Below are 23,348 nucleotides of genomic sequence, written 5' to 3'. Positions count from 1 at the left end.
CTACGTGTGGTTATATTTCTACGTGTGGTTATATTTCTACGTGTATCTGAATTATGTAGTATCAAATGATGAATTATGGGTGCAGAAATGTCTGATTCTGATGTAATACAAAACACCACACATGCTATGCACCACACACACACACACACACACACACACACACGCACTTCACTCCTTCTCTCCTCCTAATCTCCTGATTATTGATTACTGTGTCTTGTGTGTCTTTCTTTCTCTCTTGTAATTAAGTCCACAGGTTCACTCGTCCAGTGCTGAACATTGTTCCTCACTACTGTGTTCAGATGTCCTGAGTTTACTGTCAGCTGTCTGCTCAGTTTCTCTCTCTGCTGACTCGACGTCTTCTACCATCACTGTTCTATTTTAGTTTGATGTCTCTGGCTTGATGAAAAAATTAGCAGCCAACATTCACTCCTAAGTCAAGCTAATATGATGTTAGTGTGAGGTGTCTAGGTGTAGTAACCAACATTATACTGTAACTTGGCAAGCTTAAGGTTACTAATATTAGCCAGCTACATGTTTCATAAAAACACCTGTGGAGAGAGATCACAGGTTTATCTTAAGGAATAACCAATAAACCTTTCAGGTCTATTGAATGAATATTAACTTGTGTTCTTTCCTCCAGCACGGCTGTCAGTTCAGCTCATCTCAACATGTGTTGAACACACGGTGTAAATCATAATGAGAACAGGGTCTCCCACCCAAAAACCCAAGGGAATCGTGTGATTGTAAAAGTGTCCTGTAATGTGTCCAGAAACTCAATGGTTCAGCTTTAAATGTTTTAATTAAGATTTTTAGGGCTTTTATTTGCAGAGAGATTAGAATGACTGATGTTTACAGTGTTTCCATACATAAACTATATAGTCACTCACTGAAAATCTTACATTAGAACACTTCATTTTACAACACAGCTGTTGGAGTTTCTGAATATATTCATCCTGTAATACATTTTGCAAAATTTCTGCTCTCAGGTGACCAAAGATGCAGCTTGTGGACAAAATGCCAAAGCGCCTAGTTGAAGCAGCATTTTAATAAATACACCTGTACATGTGGACAAGGACTCATCTGTATCTCCTCTTGACAATGTTATATTTCTCTTCTAGACTTGAATATCTGTTCATGCATCACAGATGTAACTCTTTGCCTCCACAATGTGGTCATTTAATGAAATGCAGTGAGGTTTCAACAGAAAATTATATTTAGAAATATTTAAAGAAGAGAACTTTATAATATAATATAAAAGTGCAAATTTATTTGCATTGCCTTGCCTGACAATGTTTGTTTAATACTTTACTATAAGGGAGTTGACACTGACCTTTTTAAAATGGATCTTTATTTACATTCAAAAATAGTCACAGAAACTCACCTGAGAATCTCCAGTTTACAGTGTGAACTCTTCAGTCCAGCACAGAGCTGCTCCACTCCTGAATTCTGCAGGTCATTATTATTCATCTCCAGCTTTCTCAGTGAATTTTCTGTTTGTAGAACTGATGTGAGAGATTTGCAAGACTCTTCCATGAGACCACAGCCAGATAGTCTGTAAAAGAGTAAATACAGTAAATAATGTAGTTCAGTCAGAAGATGATGAATTAAAAGATCTGAACTGCTAACAAAAATTTAAAGAAGAGCTTGAAAGGTCTGGAACACACTGATACATTTTCAGCCTTTTAATTTTACAAACACAGTAACATTTCAACACTACTGTGTCTTCATCAAAGACAAAATGGACAAAGACATGACAAATAACATTCATTAGCAACCTAAGACAGGTGAACAAATAATGGATGGTTGGTTCATAAATCAGTGAATGGCAGTTACCATAATCAGAGTCCAAATATCAAAATATCCCACCCCTAACACCATAACAGAAAACAGAACAACATAGATCTCATTCAATGTTTCACAAATACAAACACACTAATATACAAACAGAAAATATTGTTGGAAGACATGCAGAGTAGTGATTATGGGGGAATATACACTGCAGTATTGATTATGGAGGAATAAACACTGCAGTATTGATTATGGAGGAATAAACACTGCAGTAGTGATTATGGAGGAATAAACACTGCAGTAGTGATTATGTTGGAATGAACATTGCAGTAGTGATTTTAGAGGAATAAATCACTGTAGTATTTATTATGGAGGAATAAACACCACAGTATTGATTATGGTGGAATAATCACTGTAGTGTTTATCATGGAGAAATAAACACTGCAGTAGTGTTTATGGAATAATGAACACTGCAGTATTGATTATGTTGGCATGAACACCACAGTAGTGATTTTAGAGGAATAAATCACTGTAGTATTTATTATGGAGGAATAAACACTGCAATGGTGATTATTGGAGGAATGAACATTGCAGTAGTGATTATGGAGGAATAAACACCACAGCATTGATTATGGTGGAATAATCACTGTAGTATTTAAGAAATAAACACCGCAGTAGTGACTATGGAATGATGAACACTGCAGTATTGATTATGGAGGAATGAACATTGCAGTAGTGAATATTATTCTATGAACACTGCAGTAGTAATGATGGTTGGATGAACACTGCAGTAGTGATTATGGAGGAATGAACATTGCAGTAGTGAATATTAGTGTATGAACACTGCAGTAGTAATGATGGTGGGATGAACACTGCAGTAGTGATTATGGAGGAATGGACAGAATGCAGAGAGCAGAATCTTTTACTAGTGTTTACATTCCTGTGCTCACACTATGAGTCACTGATCATGAAACATTCTCCTCTGCCTTTGCTTTTCCCAGTGAGGTCCTGAGTTCTGTCTGTGTGGTGCACCAAGAATCCTGGAGGCTTAATAGCTGAGTCAGGGAACCCATCAGTCAGTCAGGTGTGTGTGAGGCACACCCCATCAGTCAGTCATGTGTGTGTGAGGCAGACCACAACAGTCAGTCAGGTGTGTGTGAGGCAGACCCCATCAGTCAGTCAGGTGTGTGTGAGGCAGACCCCATCAGTCAGTCAGTTCTGTCTCTCACACACACACAAATAATAGATCTGTCTCTCTCTCTCTGTTTCACACACACAGATAATTGTTCTGCCTCTCTCTCTGTTTCTGTTTCTCTCTCTCTCTCACACACACACACACACACACACACACACACACACACACACACACACACACACACACACACACACACAAACACACAGATAATAGTTCTGTCTCTTTCACACACACAAATAATATATCTGTCTGTCTCTCTCTTGTGGTGACACACTAAAATGGCCTTACAGCACAGAGGAATTTCAGGGTACACAAGTTAATACAGTGGTAAAACCACTATTATAGTGTATAATAAACTACAAACTGTTTAATTCCTTATCAGATTATGATATTCACATGAGGTCAGTCAGGGTGTCATTAATTAACCCATCAGATTACAATATGAATAAATCTTCACCAATAAATCAAGGGTGTGGGTTACATAAACATAAATATTATTACCTGAGAAAGGTTTCATTTCTGTCCAGCACTTAATATTTTATATCACTTACAAGTATCTTCAGTTCTTTGATTCATCCCCTCGAAAAAGGTTGTATTTCAAGATTCCAAAAATTCTACTTGTGTTTATAATTATATGTGTGATTATATTTCTACATGTAGTTATATTGCTACATTTGGTTATAATTCTACATGTGATAATAATTCTATGTGTGGTTATAATTCTCAGTGTATCTGAATTATGTAGTATCAAATGATGAATTATGGGTGCAGAAAGGTCTGACACACAATATCGCTACTTCACACAACTAATTTATTCACTAAAATCAACCATTTACATTAACACAAAAAAACAACTAAACAAGTCAGCAGAGCTGTGGGGCTACAGTGAGAGTGGACACAGCTGACACTACAGCAGACCTGTGGGGCTACAGTGAGAGTGGACACAGCTGACACTACAGCAGACCTGTGGGGCTACAGTGAGAGTGGACACAGCTGACACTACAGCAAAGCTGTGGGGCTACAGTGAGAGTGGACACAGCTGACACTACAGCAGAGCTGTGGAGCTACAGTGAGAGTGGACACAGCTGACACTACAGCAGACCTGTGGGGCTACAGTGAGAGTGGACACAGCTGACACTACAGCAAAGCTGTGGGGCTACAGTGAGAGTGAACACAGCTGACACTACAGCAGAGCTGTGGAGCTACAGTGAGAGTGGACACAGCTGACACTACAGCAGACCTGTGGGGCTACAGTGAGAGTGGACACAGCTGACACTACAGCAGACCTGTGGGGCTACAGTGAGAGTGGACACAGCTGACACTACAGCAGACCTGTGGGGCTACAGTGAGAGTGGACACAGCTGGCTCCTCTGTCTCTGTCTGCTGTGTTCACTCTCTTCCATGTCCTCCTCCTGGACACTTTCACCATCAAGTTCTTCTGTCTTTTCTCTCTCCTGCTGTCTTCTTACTAAAGAAGGTTGCCATGGCAATAGCCTTACTCTTTCTCTTCATCCTGCTTGTTTTCTGTCTCTCTATACTAACTGTAAACGTACAAGCAGGAGTATTTTATATTCTAGCCAGTTCCTTAGATTTAAGGAAGCTAACATTAGCCTCATTAGCTTTGTTACAGTACACCAGGGACCCAGCATGCCACACACACACACACACACACACACACACACACACACACACACACACACACACACACACACACACACACTTCACTCCTTCTCTCCCCCTAATCTCCTGATTACTGTGTCTTGTTTGACTCTTTCTTTCTCTCTTGTAATTAAGTCCACAGGTTCACTCGTCCAGTGCTGAACATTGTTCCTCACTACTGTGTTCAGATGTCCTGAGTTTACTGTCAGTTGTCTGCTCAGTTTCTCTCTCTGCTGACTCGATATCTTCTACCATCACTGTTCTATTTTTGTTTGATGTCTCTGGCTTGATGAAAAAATTAGCAGCCAACATTCACTCCTAAGTCAAGCTAATATGACGTTAGCGTGAGGTGTCTAGGTGTAGTAACCAACATTATACTGTAACTTGGCAAGCTTAAGGTTACTAATATTAGTCAGGAACATGTTTCATAAAAACACCCGTGGAGAGAGATCACAGGTTTATCTTAAGGAATAACCAATAAACCTTTCAGGTCTATTGAATGAATATTAACTTGTTGCGTTCTTTCCTCCAGCACGGCTGTCAGTTCAGCTCATCTCAACATGTCTTGAACACACGGTGTAAATCATAATGAGAGCAGGGTCTCCCACCCAAAAACACAGGGGAATCATGTTTGCTTGTAAAAGTGTCCTGCAATGTGCCCAGAACCTCAACTTGTTCTGTTTTAAATGTTTCTTATTAAGACTTTTAGGGCTTGTATTTGCAGAGAGATTAGAATGACTGATGTTTACAGTGTTTCCATACATAAACTAGATAAAATCACTCAGTGAAAATCTTACATTAGAACACTTCATTTTACAACACTGTTGTTGGAGTTTCTGAATATATTCATCCTGTAAGACATTTTGCAAAATTTATGTGCTCAGTTGACCAAAGATGCAGCTTGTGGACAAAATACCAAAGTGCCTAGTTGAAGCAGCATTGTAATAAATACACCTGTACATGTGGACAAGGACTCATCTGTGTCTTCTCTTTACAATGTTATATTTCTCTTATAGTCTTGAAAATCTGCTCATGCATCACAGATGTAACTCTTTGTCTCCACAGTGTGGTCATTTAATGACATGCACCAAGGTTTCAACAGAAAACTATATTTAGAAATATTTAACAAAGAGAACTTTATAATAAGTGTAAATTTCCTTGCATTGCCTTGCCTGGCAATGTTTGTTTAATACTGTATTATAATGGAGTTGACACTGACCTTTTTAAAATGGCTCTTCATTTACATTTAAAAATAGTCACAGAACCTCACCTGAGAATCTCCAGTTTACAGTGTGAACTCTTCAGTCCAGCACAGAGCTGCTCCACTCCTGAATTCTGCAGGTCATTATTATTCATCTCCAGCTTTCTCAGTGAATTTTCTGTTTGTAGAACTGATGTGAGAGATTTGCAAGACTCTTCCATGAGACCACAGCCAGATAGTCTGTAAAAGAGTAAATACAGTAAATAATGTAGTTCAGTCAGAAGATGATGAATTAAAAGATCTGAACTGCTAACAAAAATTTAAAGAAGAGCTTGAAAGGTCTGGAACACACTGATACATTTTCAGCCTTTTAATTTTACAAACACAGTAACATTTCAACACTACTGTGTCTTCATCAAAGACAAAATGGACAAAGACATGACAAATAACATTCATTAGCAACCTAAGACAGGTGAACAAATAATGGATGGTTGGTTCATAAATCAGTGAATGGCAGTTACCATAATCAGAGTCCAAATATCAAAATATCCCACCCCTAACACCATAACAGGAAACAGAACAACATAGATCTCATTCAATGTTTCACAAATACAAACACACTAATATACAAACAGAAAATATTGTTGGAAGACATGCAGAGTAGTGATTATGGGGGAATATACACTGCAGTATTGATTATGGAGGAATAAACACTGCAGTAATGATTATGGAGGAATAAACACTGCAGTATTGATTATGGAGGAATAAACACTGCAGTAGTGATTATGTTGGAATGAACATTGCAGTAGTGATTTTAGAGGAATAAATCACTGTAGTATTTATTATGGAGGAATAAACACCACAGTATTGATTATGGTGGAATAATCACTGTAGTGTTTATCATGGAGAAATAAACACTGCAGTAGTGTTTATGGAATAATGAACACTGCAGTATTGATTATGTTGGCATGAACACCACAGTAGTGATTTTAGAGGAATAAATCACTGTAGTATTTATTATGGAGGAATAAACACTGCAATGGTGATTATTGGAGGAATGAACATTGCAGTAGTGATTATGGAGGAATAAACACCACAGCATTGATTATGGTGGAATAATCACTGTAGTATTTAAGAATTAAACACCACAGTAGTGACTATGGAATGATGAACACTGCAGTATTGATTATGGAGGAATGAACATTGCAGTAGTGAATATTATTCTATGAACACTGCAGTAGTAATGATGGTTGGATGAACACTGCAGTAGTGATTATGGAGGAATGGACAGAATGCAGAGAGTAGAATCTTTTACTAGTGTTTACATTCCTGTGCTCACACTATGAGTCACTGATCATGAAACATTCTCCTCTGCCTTTGCTTTTCCCAGTGAGGTCCTGAGTTCTGTCTGTGTGGTGCACCGAGAATCCTGGAGGCTTAATAGCTGAGTCAGGGAACCCATCAGTCAGTCAGGTGTGTGTGAGGCACACCCCATCAGTCAGTCATGTGTGTGTGAGGCAGACCACAACAGTCAGTCAGGTGTGTGTGAGGCAGACCCCATCAGTCAGTCAGGTGTGTGTGAGGCAGACCCCATCAGTCAGTCAGTTCTGTCTCTCACACACACACAAATAATAGATCTGTCTCTCTCTCTCTGTTTCACACACACAGATAATTGTTCTGCCTCTCTCTCTGTTTCTGTTTCTCTCTCTCTCTCACACACACACACACACACACACACACACACACACACACACACACACACACACACACACACACACAAACACACAGATAATAGTTCTGTCTCTTTCACACACACAAATAATATATCTGTCTGTCTCTCTCTTGTGGTGACACACTAAAATGGCCTTACAGCACAGAGGAATTTCAGGGTACACAAGTTAATACAGTGGTAAAACCACTATTATAGTGTATAATAAACTACAAACTGTTTAATTCCTTATCAGATTATGATATTCACATGAGGTTAGTCAGGGTGTCATTAATTAACCCATCAGATTACAATATGAATAAATCTTCACCAATAAATCAAGGGTGTGGGTTACATAAACATAAATATTATTACCTGAGAAAGGTTTCATTTCTGTCCAGCACTTAATATTTTATATCACTTACAAGTATCTTCAGTTCTTTGATTCATCCCCTCGAAAAAGGTTGTATTTCAAGATTCCAAAAATTCTACTTGTGTTTATAATTATATGTGTGATTATATTTCTACATGTAGTTATATTGCTACATTTGGTTATAATTCTACATGTGATAATAATTCTATGTGTGGTTATAATTCTCAGTGTATCTGAATTATGTAGTATCAAATGATGAATTATGGGTGCAGAAAGGTCTGACACACAATATCGCTACTTCACACAACTAATTTATTCACTAAAATCAACCATTTACATTAACACAAAAAAACAACTAAACAAGTCAGCAGAGCTGTGGGGCTACAGTGAGAGTGGACACAGCTGACACTACAGCAGACCTGTGGGGCTACAGTGAGAGTGGACACAGCTGACACTACAGCAGACCTGTGGGGCTACAGTGAGAGTGGACACAGCTGACACTACAGCAAAGCTGTGGGGCTACAGTGAGAGTGGACACAGCTGACACTACAGCAGAGCTGTGGAGCTACAGTGAGAGTGGACACAGCTGACACTACAGCAGACCTGTGGGGCTACAGTGAGAGTGGACACAGCTGACACTACAGCAAAGCTGTGGGGCTACAGTGAGAGTGAACACAGCTGACACTACAGCAGAGCTGTGGAGCTACAGTGAGAGTGGACACAGCTGACACTACAGCAGACCTGTGGGGCTACAGTGAGAGTGGACACAGCTGACACTACAGCAGACCTGTGGGGCTACAGTGAGAGTGGACACAGCTGACACTACAGCAGACCTGTGGGGCTACAGTGAGAGTGGACACAGCTGGCTCCTCTGTCTCTGTCTGCTGTGTTCACTCTCTTCCATGTCCTCCTCCTGGACACTTTCACCATCAAGTTCTTCTGTCTTTTCTCTCTCCTGCTGTCTTCTTACTAAAGAAGGTTGCCATGGCAATAGCCTTACTCTTTCTCTTCATCCTGCTTGTTTTCTGTCTCTCTATACTAACTGTAAACGTACAAGCAGGAGTATTTTATATTCTAGCCAGTTCCTTAGATTTAAGGAAGCTAACATTAGCCTCATTAGCTTTGTTACAGTACACCAGGGACCCAGCATGCCACACACACACACACACACACACACACACACACACACACACACACACACACACACACACACTTCACTCCTTCTCTCCCCCTAATCTCCTGATTACTGTGTCTTGTTTGACTCTTTCTTTCTCTCTTGTAATTAAGTCCACAGGTTCACTCGTCCAGTGCTGAACATTGTTCCTCACTACTGTGTTCAGATGTCCTGAGTTTACTGTCAGTTGTCTGCTCAGTTTCTCTCTCTGCTGACTCGATATCTTCTACCATCACTGTTCTATTTTTGTTTGATGTCTCTGGCTTGATGAAAAAATTAGCAGCCAACATTCACTCCTAAGTCAAGCTAATATGACATTAGCGTGAGGTGTCTAGGTGTAGTAACCAACATTATACTGTAACTTGGCAAGCTTAAGGTTACTAATATTAGTCAGGAACATGTTTCATAAAAACACCCGTGGAGAGAGATCACAGGTTTATCTTAAGGAATAACCAATAAACCTTTCAGGTCTATTGAATGAATATTAACTTGTTGCGTTCTTTCCTCCAGCACGGCTGTCAGTTCAGCTCATCTCAACATGTCTTGAACACACGGTGTAAATCATAATGAGAGCAGGGTCTCCCACCCAAAAACACAGGGGAATCATGTTTGCTTGTAAAAGTGTCCTGCAATGTGCCCAGAACCTCAACTTGTTCTGTTTTAAATGTTTCTTATTAAGACTTTTAGGGCTTGTATTTGCAGAGAGATTAGAATGACTGATGTTTACAGTGTTTCCATACATAAACTAGATAAAATCACTCAGTGAAAATCTTACATTAGAACACTTCATTTTACAACACTGTTGTTGGAGTTTCTGAATATATTCATCCTGTAAGACATTTTGCAAAATTTATGTGCTCAGGTGACCAAAGATGCAGCTTGTGGACAAAATACCAAAGTGCCTAGTTGAAGCAGCATTGTAATAAATACACCTGTACATGTGGACAAGGACTCATCTGTGTCTTCTCTTTACAATGTTATATTTCTCTTATAGTCTTGAAAATCTGCTCATGCATCACAGATGTAACTCTTTGTCTCCACAGTGTGGTCATTTAATGACATGCACCAAGGTTTCAACAGAAAACTATATTTAGAAATATTTAACAAAGAGAACTTTATAATAAGTGTAAATTTCCTTGCATTGCCTTGCCTGGCAATGTTTGTTTAATACTGTATTATAATGGAGTTGACACTGACCTTTTTAAAATGGCTCTTCATTTACATTTAAAAATAGTCACAGAACCTCACCTGAGAATCTCCAGTTTACAGTGTGAACTCTTCAGTCCAGCACAGAGCTGCTCCACTCCTGAATTCTGCAGGTCATTATTATTCATCTCCAGCTTTCTCAGTGAATTTTCTGTTTGTAGAACTGATGTGAGAGATTTGCAAGACTCTTCCATGAGACCACAGCCAGATAGTCTGTAAAAGAGTAAATACAGTAAATAATGTAGTTCAGTCAGAAGATGATGAATTAAAAGATCTGAACTGCTAACAAAAATTTAAAGAAGAGCTTGAAAGGTCTGGAACACACTGATACATTTTCAGCCTTTTAATTTTACAAACACAGTAACATTTCAACACTACTGTGTCTTCATCAAAGACAAAATGGACAAAGACATGACAAATAACATTCATTAGCAACCTAAGACAGGTGAACAAATAATGGATGGTTGGTTCATAAATCAGTGAATGGCAGTTACCATAATCAGAGTCCAAATATCAAAATATCCCACCCCTAACACCATAACAGGAAACAGAACAACATAGATCTCATTCAATGTTTCACAAATACAAACACACTAATATACAAACAGAAAATATTGTTGGAAGACATGCAGAGTAGTGATTATGGGGGAATATACACTGCAGTATTGATTATGGAGGAATAAACACTGCAGTAATGATTATGGAGGAATAAACACTGCAGTATTGATTATGGAGGAATAAACACTGCAGTAGTGATTATGTTGGAATGAACATTGCAGTAGTGATTTTAGAGGAATAAATCACTGTAGTATTTATTATGGAGGAATAAACACCACAGTATTGATTATGGTGGAATAATCACTGTAGTGTTTATCATGGAGAAATAAACACTGCAGTAGTGTTTATGGAATAATGAACACTGCAGTATTGATTATGTTGGCATGAACACCACAGTAGTGATTTTAGAGGAATAAATCACTGTAGTATTTATTATGGAGGAATAAACACTGCAATGGTGATTATTGGAGGAATGAACATTGCAGTAGTGATTATGGAGGAATAAACACCACAGCATTGATTATGGTGGAATAATCACTGTAGTATTTAAGAAATAAACACCGCAGTAGTGACTATGGAATGATGAACACTGCAGTATTGATTATGGAGGAATGAACATTGCAGTAGTGAATATTATTCTATGAACACTGCAGTAGTAATGATGGTTGGATGAACACTGCAGTAGTGATTATGGAGGAATGAACATTGCAGTAGTGAATATTAGTGTATGAACACTGCAGTAGTAATGATGGTGGGATGAACACTGCAGTAGTGATTATGGAGGAATGGACAGAATGCAGAGAGTAGAATCTTTTACTAGTGTTTACATTCCTGTGCTCACACTATGAGTCACTGATCATGAAACATTCTCCTCTGCCTTTGCTTTTCCCAGTGAGGTCCTGAGTTCTGTCTGTGTGGTGCACCGAGAATCCTGGAGGCTTAAGAGCTGAGTCAGGGAACCCATCAGTCAGTCAGGTGTGTGTGAGGCACACCCCATCAGTCAGTCATGTGTGTGTGAGGCAGACCACAACAGTCAGTCAGGTGTGTGTGAGGCAGACCCCATCAGTCAGTCAGGTGTGTGTGAGGCAGACCCCATCAGTCAGTCAGTTCTGTCTCTCACACACACACAAATAATAGATCTGTCTCTCTCTCTCTGTTTCACACACACAGATAATTGTTCTGCCTCTCTCTCTGTTTCTGTTTCTCTCTCTCTCTCTCACACACACACACACACACACACACACACACACACACACACACACACACACACACACACACACAAACACACAGATAATAGTTCTGTCTCTTTCACACACACAAATAATATATCTGTCTGTCTCTCTCTTGTGGTGACACACTAAAATGGCCTTACAGCACAGAGGAATTTCAGGGTACACAAGTTAATACAGTGGTAAAACCACTATTATAGTGTATAATAAACTACAAACTGTTTAATTCCTTATCAGATTATGATATTCACATGAGGTCAGTCAGGGTGTCATTAATTAACCCATCAGATTACAATATGAATAAATCTTCACCAATAAATCAAGGGTGTGGGTTACATAAACATAAATATTATTACCTGAGAAAGGTTTCATTTCTGTCCAGCACTTAATATTTTATATCACTTACAAGTATCTTCAGTTCTTTGATTCATCCCCTCGAAAAAGGTTGTATTTCAAGATTCCAAAAATTCTACTTGTGTTTATAATTATATGTGTGATTATATTTCTACATGTAGTTATATTGCTACATTTGGTTATAATTCTACATGTGATAATAATTCTATGTGTGGTTATAATTCTCAGTGTATCTGAATTATGTAGTATCAAATGATGAATTATGGGTGCAGAAAGGTCTGACACACAATATCGCTACTTCACACAACTAATTTATTCACTAAAATCAATCATTTACATTAACACAAAAAAACAACTACACAAGTCAGCAGAGCTGTGGGGCTACAGTGAGAGTGGACACAGCTGACACTACAGCAGACCTGTGGGGCTACAGTGAGAGTGGACACAGCTGACACTACAGCAGACCTGTGGGGCTACAGTGAGAGTGGACACAGCTGACACTACAGCAAAGCTGTGGGGCTACAGTGAGAGTGGACACAGCTGACACTACAGCAGAGCTGTGGAGCTACAGTGAGAGTGGACACAGCTGACACTACAGCAGACCTGTGGGGCTACAGTGAGAGTGGACACAGCTGACACTACAGCAAAGCTGTGGGGCTACAGTGAGAGTGAACACAGCTGACACTACAGCAGAGCTGTGGAGCTACAGTGAGAGTGGACACAGCTGACACTACAGCAGACCTGTGGGGCTACAGTGAGAGTGGACACAGCTGACACTACAGCAGACCTGTGGGGCTACAGTGAGAGTGGACACAGCTGACACTACAGCAGACCTGTGGGGCTACAGTGAGAGTGGACACAGCTGGCTCCTCTGTCTCTGTCTGCTGTGTTCACTCTCTTCCATGTCCTCCTCCTGGACACTTTCACCATCAAGTTCTTCTGTCTTTTCTCTCTCCTGCTGTCTTCTTACTAAAGAAGGTTGCCATGGCAATAGCCTTACTCTTTCTCTTCATCCTGCTTGTTTTCTGTCTCTCTATACTAACTGTAAACGTACAAGCAGGAGTATTTTATATTCTAGCCAGTTCCTTAGATTTAAGGAAGCTAACATTAGCCTCATTAGCTTTGTTACAGTACACCAGGGACCCAGCATGCCACACACACACACACACACACACACACACACACACACACACACACACACACACACACACACACACACACACTTCACTCCTTCTCTCCCCCTAATCTCCTGATTACTGTGTCTTGTTTGACTCTTTCTTTCTCTCTTGTAATTAAGTCCACAGGTTCACTCGTCCAGTGCTGAACATTGTTCCTCACTACTGTGTTCAGATGTCCTGAGTTTACTGTCAGTTGTCTGCTCAGTTTCTCTCTCTGCTGACTCGATATCTTCTACCATCACTGTTCTATTTTTGTTTGATGTCTCTGGCTTGATGAAAAAATTAGCAGCCAACATTCACTCCTAAGTCAAGCTAATATGACGTTAGCGTGAGGTGTCTAGGTGTAGTAACCAACATTATACTGTAACTTGGCAAGCTTAAGGTTACTAATATTAGTCAGGAACATGTTTCATAAAAACACCCGTGGAGAGAGATCACAGGTTTATCTTAAGGAATAACCAATAAACCTTTCAGGTCTATTGAATGAATATTAACTTGTTGCGTTCTTTCCTCCAGCACGGCTGTCAGTTCAGCTCATCTCAACATGTCTTGAACACACGGTGTAAATCATAATGAGAGCAGGGTCTCCCACCCAAAAACACAAGGGAATCATGTTTGCTTGTAAAAGTGTCCTGCAATGTGCCCAGAACCTCAACTTGTTCTGTTTTAAATGTTTCTTATTAAGACTTTTAGGGCTTGTATTTGCAGAGAGATTAGAATGACTGATGTTTACAGTGTTTCCATACATAAACTAGATAAAATCACTCAGTGAAAATCTTACATTAGAACACTTCATTTTACAACACTGTTGTTGGAGTTTCTGAATATATGCATCCTGTAAGACATTTTGCAAAATTTATGTGCTCAGGTGACCAAAGATGCAGCTTGTGGACAAAATACCAAAGTGCCTAGTTGAAGCAGCATTGTAATAAATACACCTGTACATGTGGACAAGGACTCATCTGTGTCTTCTCTTTACAATGTTATATTTCTCTTATAGTCTTGAAAATCTGCTCATGCATCACAGATGTAACTCTTTGTCTCCACAGTGTGGTCATTTAATGACATGCACCAAGGTTTCAACAGAAAACTATATTTAGAAATATTTAACAAAGAGAACTTTATAATAAGTGTAAATTTCCTTGCATTGCCTTGCCTGGCAATGTTTGTTTAATACTGTATTATAATGGAGTTGACACTGACCTTTTTAAAATGGCTCTTCATTTACATTTAAAAATAGTCACAGAACCTCACCTGAGAATCTCCAGTTTACAGTGTGAACTCTTCAGTCCAGCACAGAGCTGCTCCACTCCTGAATTCTGCAGGTCATTATTATTCATCTCCAGCTTTCTCAGTGAATTTTCTGTTTGTAGAACTGATGTGAGAGATTTGCAAGACTCTTCCATGAGACCACAGCCAGATAGTCTGTAAAAGAGTAAATACAGTAAATAATGTAGTTCAGTCAGAAGATGATGAATTAAAAGATCTGAACTGCTAACAAAAATTTAAAGAAGAGCTTGAAAGGTCTGGAACACACTGATACATTTTCAGCCTTTTAATTTTACAAACACAGTAACATTTCAACACTACTGTGTCTTCATCAAAGACAAAATGGACAAAGACATGACAAATAACATTCATTAGCAACCTAAGACAGGTGAACAAATAATGGATGGTTGGTTCATAAATCAGTGAATGGCAGTTACCATAATCAGAGTCCAAATATCAAAATATCCCACCCCTAACACCATAACAGGAAACAGAACAACATAGATCTCATTCAATGTTTCACAAATACAAACACACTAATATACAAACAGAAAATATTGTTGGAAGACATGCAGAGTAGTGATTATGGGGGAATATACACTGCAGTATTGATTATGGAGGAATAAACACTGCAGTAATGATTATGGAGGAATAAACACTGCAGTATTGATTATGGAGGAATAAACACTGCAGTAGTGATTATGTTGGAATGAACATTGCAGTAGTGATTTTAGAGGAATAAATCACTGTAGTATTTATTATGGAGGAATAAACACCACAGTATTGATTATGGTGGAATAATCACTGTAGTGTTTATCATGGAGAAATAAACACTGCAGTAGTGTTTATGGAATAATGAACACTGCAGTATTGATTATGTTGGCATGAACACCACAGTAGTGATTTTAGAGGAATAAATCACTGTAGTATTTATTATGGAGGAATAAACACTGCAATGGTGATTATTGGAGGAATGAACATTGCAGTAGTGATTATGGAGGAATAAACACCACAGCATTGATTATGGTGGAATAATCACTGTAGTATTTAAGAAATAAACACCGCAGTAGTGACTATGGAATGATGAACACTGCAGTATTGATTATGGAGGAATGAACATTGCAGTAGTGAATATTATTCTATGAACACTGCAGTAGTAATGATGGTTGGATGAACACTGCAGTAGTGATTATGGAGGAATGAACATTGCAGTAGTGAATATTAGTGTATGAACACTGCAGTAGTAATGATGGTGGGATGAACACTGCAGTAGTGATTATGGAGGAATGGACAGAATGCAGAGAGTAGAATCTTTTACTAGTGTTTACATTCCTGTGCTCACACTATGAGTCACTGATCATGAAACATTCTCCTCTGCCTTTGCTTTTCCCAGTGAGGTCCTGAGTTCTGTCTGTGTGGTGCACCGAGAATCCTGGAGGCTTAATAGCTGAGTCAGGGAACCCATCAGTCAGTCAGGTGTGTGTGAGGCACACCCCATCAGTCAGTCATGTGTGTGTGAGGCAGACCACAACAGTCAGTCAGGTGTGTGTGAGGCAGACCCCATCAGTCAGTCAGGTGTGTGTGAGGCAGACCCCATCAGTCAGTCAGTTCTGTCTCTCACACACACACAAATAATAGATCTGTCTCTCTCTCTCTGTTTCACACACACAGATAATTGTTCTGCCTCTCTCTCTGTTTCTGTTTCTCTCTCTCTCTCTCTCACACACACACACACACACACACACACACACACACACACACACACACACACACACACACACACACACACACACAAACACACAGATAATAGTTCTGTCTCTTTCACACACACAAATAATATATCTGTCTGTCTCTCTCTTGTGGTGACACACTAAAATGGCCTTACAGCACAGAGGAATTTCAGGGTACACAAGTTAATACAGTGGTAAAACCACTATTATAGTGTATAATAAACTACAAACTGTTTAATTCCTTATCAGATTATGATATTCACATGAGGTCAGTCAGGGTGTCATTAATTAACCCATCAGATTACAATATGAATAAATCTTCACCAATAAATCAAGGGTGTGGGTTACATAAACATAAATATTATTACCTGAGAAAGGTTTCATTTCTGTCCAGCACTTAATATTTTATATCACTTACAAGTATCTTCAGTTCTTTGATTCATCCCCTCGAAAAAGGTTGTATTTCAAGATTCCAAAAATTCTACTTGTGTTTATAATTATATGTGTGATTATATTTCTACATGTAGTTATATTGCTACATTTGGTTATAATTCTACATGTGATAATAATTCTATGTGTGGTTATAATTCTCAGTGTATCTGAATTATGTAGTATCAAATGATGAATTATGGGTGCAGAAAGGTCTGACACACAATATCGCTACTTCACACAACTAATTTATTCACTAAAATCAACCATTTACATTAACACAAAAAAACAACTAAACAAGTCAGCAGAGCTGTGGGGCTACAGTGAGAGTGGACACAGCTGACACTACAGCAGACCTGTGGGGCTACAGTGAGAGTGGACACAGCTGACATTACAGCAAAGCTGTGGGGCTACAGTGAGAGTGGACACAGCTGACACTACAGCAGAGCTGTGGAGCTACAGTGAGAGTGGACACAGCTGACACTACAGCAGACCTGTGGGGCTACAGTGAGAGTGGACACAGCTGACACTACAGCAGACCTGTGGGGCTACAGTGAGAGTGGACACAGCTGACACTACAGCAGACCTGTGGGGCTACAGTGAGAGTGGACACAGCTGGCTCCTCTGTCTCTGTCTGCTGTGTCCACTCTCTTCCATGTCCTCCTCCTGGACACTTTCACCATCAAGTTCTTCTGTCTTTTCTCTCTCCTGCTGCCTTCTTAATAAAGAAGGTTGCCATGGCAATAGCATTACTCTTTCTCTTCATCCTGCTTGTTTTCTGTCTCTCTATACTAACTGTAAACGTACAAGCAGGAGTATTTTATATTCTAGCCAGTTCCTTAGATTTAAGGAAGCTAACATTAGCCTCATTAGCTTTGTTACAGTACATCAGGGACCCAGCATGCCACATACACACACACACACACACACACACACACACACACACACACACACACACACACACACACACTTCACTCCTTCTCTCCCCCTAATCTCCTGATTACTGATTACTGTGTCTTGTTTGTCTCTTTCTTTCTCTCTTGTAATTAAGTCCACAGGTTCACTCGTCCAGTGCTGAACATTGTTCCTCACTACTGTGTTCAGATGTCCTGAGTTTACTGTCAGTTGTCTGCTCAGTTTCTCTCTCTGCTGACTCGATATCTTCTACCATCACTGTTCTATTTTTGTTTGATGTCTCTGGCTTGATGAAAAAATTAGCAGCCAACATTCACTCCTAAGTCAAGCTAATATGACGTTAGCGTGAGGTGTCTAGGTGTAGTAACCAACATTATACTGTAACTTGGCAAGCTTAAGGTTACTAATATTAGTCAGGAACATGTTTCATAAAAACACCCGTGGAGAGAGATCACAGGTTTATCTTAAGGAATAACCAATAAACCTTTCAGGTCTATTGAATGAATATTAACTTGTTGCGTTCTTTCCTCCAGCACGGCTGTCAGTTCAGCTCATCTCAACATGTCTTGAACACACGGTGTAAATCATAATGAGAGCAGGGTCTCCCACCCAAAAACACAGGGGAATCATGTTTGCTTGTAAAAGTGTCCTGCAATGTGCCCAGAACCTCAACTTGTTCTGTTTTAAATGTTTCTTATTAAGACTTTTAGGGCTTGTATTTGCAGAGAGATTAGAATGACTGATGTTTACATTGTTTCCATACATAAACTAGATAAAATCACTCAGTGAAAATCTTACATTAGAACACTTCATTTTACAACACTGTTGTTGGAGTTTCTGAATATATTCATCCTGTAAGACATTTTGCAAAATTTATGTGCTCAGGTGACCAAAGATGCAGCTTGTGGACAAAATACCAAAGTGCCTAGTTGAAGCAGCATTGTAATAAATACACCTGTACATGTGGACAAGGACTCATCTGTGTCTTCTCTTTACAATGTTATATTTCTCTTATAGTCTTGAAAATCTGCTCATGCATCACAGATGTAACTCTTTGTCTCCACAGTGTGGTCATTTAATGACATGCACCAAGGTTTCAACAGAAAACTATATTTAGAAATATTTAACAAAGAGAACTTTATAATAAGTGTAAATTTCCTTGCATTGCCTTGCCTGGCAATGTTTGTTTAATACTGTATTATAATGGAGTTGACACTGACCTTTTTAAAATGGCTCTTCATTTACATTTAAAAATAGTCACAGAACCTCACCTGAGAATCTCCAGTTTACAGTGTGAACTCTTCAGTCCAGCACAGAGCTGCTCCACTCCTGAATTCTGCAGGTCATTATTATTCATCTCCAGGTCTCTCAGTGAGTTTTCTATTTGTAGAACTGATGTGAGAGATTTGCAAGACTCTTCATTGAGACCACAGCCAGATAGTCTGTAAAAGAGTAAATACAGTAAATAATGTAGTTCAGTCAGAGGATGATGAATTAAAAGATCTGAACTGCTAATAAAAATGTAAAGAAGAGCTTGAAAGGTCTGGAACACACTGATACATTTTCAGATTTTTAATTTTACAAACACAGCAACATTTCAACATTACTGTGTCTTCATCAAAGACAAAATGGACAAAGACATGACAAATAACATTCATTAGCAGCTTAAGACAGGTGACCAAATAATGGATGGTTTGTTCATAAGTCAGTGAATGGCAGTTACCATAATCAGAGTCCAAATATCAAAATATCCCACCCCTAACACCATAACAGGAAACAAAGCAACATAGATGTTATTCAATGTTTCACAAATACAAATACACTAATATACAAACAGAAAATATTGTTGGAAGACAGGCAGAGTAGTGATTATGGAGGAATAAACACTGCAGTAGTGATTATGGAGGACGAAACATTGCAGTAGTGATTATGAAGGAATAAACACTGCAGTAGTGATTATGGAGGAATGGACAGAATGCAGAGAGCAGAATCTTTAAGTAGTGTTTACATTCCTGTGCTCACACATTGAGTCACTGATCATGAAACATTCTCCTCTGCCTTTGCTTTTCCCAGTGAGGTCCTGAGTTCTGTCTGTGTGGTGCATCGAGAATCCTGGAGGCTTAATAGCTGAGTGAGGGACCCCATCAGTCAGTCAGGTGTATGTTTGAGGTAGACACCATAAGTCAGTCAGGTGTGTGTGAGGTAGACACCATAAGTCAATTAGGTGTGTGTGAGGCAGACCCCAGTCATTCAGTCAGTCCATCAGGCTGCTCTATCTCTTCCACGCTCTCTTTCACACACACACACACACACACACACACACACACACACACACACACGCACACACACACACACAATACTTCTGTTTTTCTCTCTCACACACACAAAATAGATCTTTGTCTCTCTCTCTTACACACACACAAACAGACACACACAAATAATAGATCTGTCTTTCTCTCTCGCTCTCTCTCTCACACACACACACACACACACACCGATAATAGTTCTGTCTTTCTCTTTTTCACGCAAACACATAAATAATAGTTCTCTCTCTCTCTATTTGACACACACACACACACACACACACACACACACACACACACACACACACACACACACACAATACTTCTATCTCTCTAATTCACACATACACCGATAACAGTTTCTCTTTGTCTCTCTCTCTCTCACTCTCTCAGGGAAATCAGGGAAAATTACATGAAACATAAAAGGATAATTTACATTCAAGCCTTCTTTCAGGGAATATCAAGGTAAGAACATAAACCCCACATTTTAATACTTGTTTCATCCAAAAAGTAGCTCCTTTGCTATTGTAGCTAGTAACTAATACGGTGAACCAAACCACCATCACCAGTGTCCTGTTATATACAGAATACAGTGAACAAAACCACCATCACCAGTCTCCTGTTATATACAGAATACAGTGAACAAAACCATCATCACCAGTCTCCTGTTATATAAAGAATACAGTGAACCAAACCATCATCACCAGTCTCCTGTTATATACAGAATACAGTGAACCAAACCATCATCACCAGTCTCCTGTTATATACAGAATACAGTGAACCAAACCATCATCACCAGTCTGCTGTTATATACAGAATACAGTGAACCAAACCATCATCACCAGTCTGCTGTTATATACAGAATACAGTGAACCAAACCACCATCACCAGTCTCCTGTTATATACAGAATACAGTGAACAAAACCACCATCACCAGTCGGGTGTTATATACAGAATACAGTGAAGCCTGGCACAGAGCTGTCTGTGCCATAACAAGCCACACATAAAAAGGGGCATATGTAATGGAAGACAGATAGTTATTGAAGATGAAGATGAGGATAACACCATCCTAACTGTGAACATTTATATCACAACGGCACCATCATGTTTTAAGGCAGTGAGGACTCTGTTCGGTTCATGAAAACTTTACCTTTATCAGAGCAGCAGCAGAGACTGAGAGAGTAACTGAGGAGGAGGAGACTAGTAGCCACGTAGCCCAGGGTTCAGGGGAGGGACGGGAAAACACCTCACAGACCAGCACACCACAGGCCAGACCAGCACAACACAGGATAAACCAACACAACACAGGATAAACCAGCACAACACAGGATAAACCAGCACAACACAGGTTAAAACAGCACAATACAGGCCAGACCAGCACAACACAGACACATGGAGATCATGGTATTCCAGCAAAGAGAAAGTCTTTCTCTCCAGGAAGTTGAGACAATAGAATTCAAACATCTTCTTTTGTCCAACCCACCATCCAGTGAACCCTCCCAGCATCTCAAAGCTCAGCTGGACCTGTTAAAAACTCACTGCTGGAACTAAGAGGAAAAGTGTTGGAGCTCCAGAAGGACAGAGAGGCTCTCAGGAGGGAGCTCAGTGCAGTCAGAGAGAAAGTACAGCTCAGGGACAATACCATGATCACCCTGAAGGAGGAGCTACAGAGACTAAAAGAGAGGAACTACAGCTCAGGGACAGTAGCATGATCACCCTGAAGGAGGAGCAACAGACACTAAAAGCCAACCAGCAGACCTCTGATTCTGCAGAGCAACACTAAATCAACTCTGAACCACAGACTGCCACACTGAGCACCATCTGGTCCATCCACACTCAGTCAGATAAAAAAAACCTAATACAAATATTCCTCCAGATGCAGGTATAGTCATTTTAATTGATTTGAATGGAAAATTCTTAAACGAGGAACAGCTTTTCCCAGGATCTAAAGTTGCAAAAGTTTGGTGTTCCCGAACCAGCAATGCCCTCCAGCTTCTTATACATGCCATCTCAGGTAATCCAAGCCACCTCATTATCCAGAATGACTTGAGGGCAAAGCAAGAGTGTAGCAGAGTGTGTAAGAAGAGTAGCACAGAACTCCACAGAGACCTTCCCCTCCTCCAAAATCACCATCTCTACCATCCTGCCCAGTAGAGACTTCCATCCAGCTACAATCCACAGGATAAATGCAGAGATCTCTTGTGGATGTGCACTGTTGGCTAATGTGCACCTGGCACACCACTCCAACCTCAGCATCCACAGCCTTCATGACCACATCCACCTGCACAAGGACACTGTGAGCATCTCTGCCAGCTGCCCAGCAAGCCATCCACAGTAAAGTACACCTGCCATCAACACCCACCCCCAAAACACAGCCCAAACAGCAGACCTACGCCTCTGTAGTACAAACTCCACCCTCCACAAACACTACAGAGATGGAGAGATCACACAGATGCTCAAACTCATATGCAACAGACTGCTGAGCTAATTCACAATTCATTAATCAACAAATAAATAAATAGATAAAGGATTTAATAAATAAATAGACAAATAAATAAACATCGCTGTTTATAGGTTAGTCATTACACCATCTTAATATGTATGTTTATATACATGAATTGTACATATTTGTACATATAATAACAACATAATCCTTCATTTTTACAGGTTTATCTCATTTTGAATCTGTTTGTATTTGTGTTTTTCCTTTCATACTTCATTTAAATAATGAAACCATTAACTGTCTTTCTATGGAACATTCAAGGCATAAAATCATCCCTGTTTGGGTGCAAAAGTATAAACACTGAATTCACAAATAACACAAAAGATAAAGACATTATAAATGTCCATGAAACCTAATGTAAATCTGATGTAAATCTGATTCGGTGACTCACTGTCCTTTAAACTACAAGGAAATCCTCCTCCCTGCTGTTACACTCCCTGACATTAAAAGAGGGAGAGATTCAGGTGGAATCACTATCTGGTAGAAATCAGAACTATCAAAACTCATAATTCCTCTGAAATTAGAAAAATCACTGAAATACAAACAATCAGATCAAGCCAAATTATATCACTTCAA

General features: G+C 39.5%; 1 protein-coding gene across 1 annotated transcript; it reads right to left on the bottom strand.

The window, feature by feature from the left end:
* Positions 1–1,377: 1,377 nt before the first annotated feature.
* On the bottom strand, positions 1,378–22,598 carry LOC145651861 (ribonuclease inhibitor-like). The gene is made up of 6 exons (XM_081700425.1): positions 22,379–22,598; positions 19,238–19,382; positions 14,878–15,048; positions 10,347–10,517; positions 5,913–6,083; positions 1,378–1,552 (listed from the first exon to the last, which is right to left on the bottom strand). Exons 1-6 carry the CDS (start codon positions 22,596–22,598, stop codon positions 1,378–1,380), a joined length of 1,053 nt encoding a protein of 350 aa, XP_081556551.1.
* Between the last annotated feature and the right edge of the window lie 750 nt (positions 22,599–23,348).

The sequence above is a fragment of the Electrophorus electricus genome, chromosome 1 (genome assembly GCF_041902795.1).
Source record: "Electrophorus electricus isolate QZ-2024a chromosome 1, ASM4190279v1, whole genome shotgun sequence".
Classification (NCBI taxonomy): domain Eukaryota; kingdom Metazoa; phylum Chordata; class Actinopteri; order Gymnotiformes; family Gymnotidae; genus Electrophorus; species Electrophorus electricus.
This window is presented reverse-complemented; position numbering and strand designations above follow the sequence as displayed.

Excerpts from the sequence above, each read along its gene's own strand:
- LOC145651861 (XM_081700425.1), bottom strand. The coding sequence starts at position 22,598 with ATGGCTTGCTGGGCAGCTGGCAGAGATGCTCACAGTGTCCTTGTGCAG. Across the intron at positions 6,084-10,346 it reads TGTAAACTGGAGATTCTCAG|ACTATCTGGCTGTGGTCTCA; the intron begins GTGAGGTTCTGT and ends ACTCTTTTACAG. Across the intron at positions 1,553-5,912 it reads TGTAAACTGGAGATTCTCAG|ACTATCTGGCTGTGGTCTCA; the intron begins GTGAGGTTCTGT and ends ACTCTTTTACAG.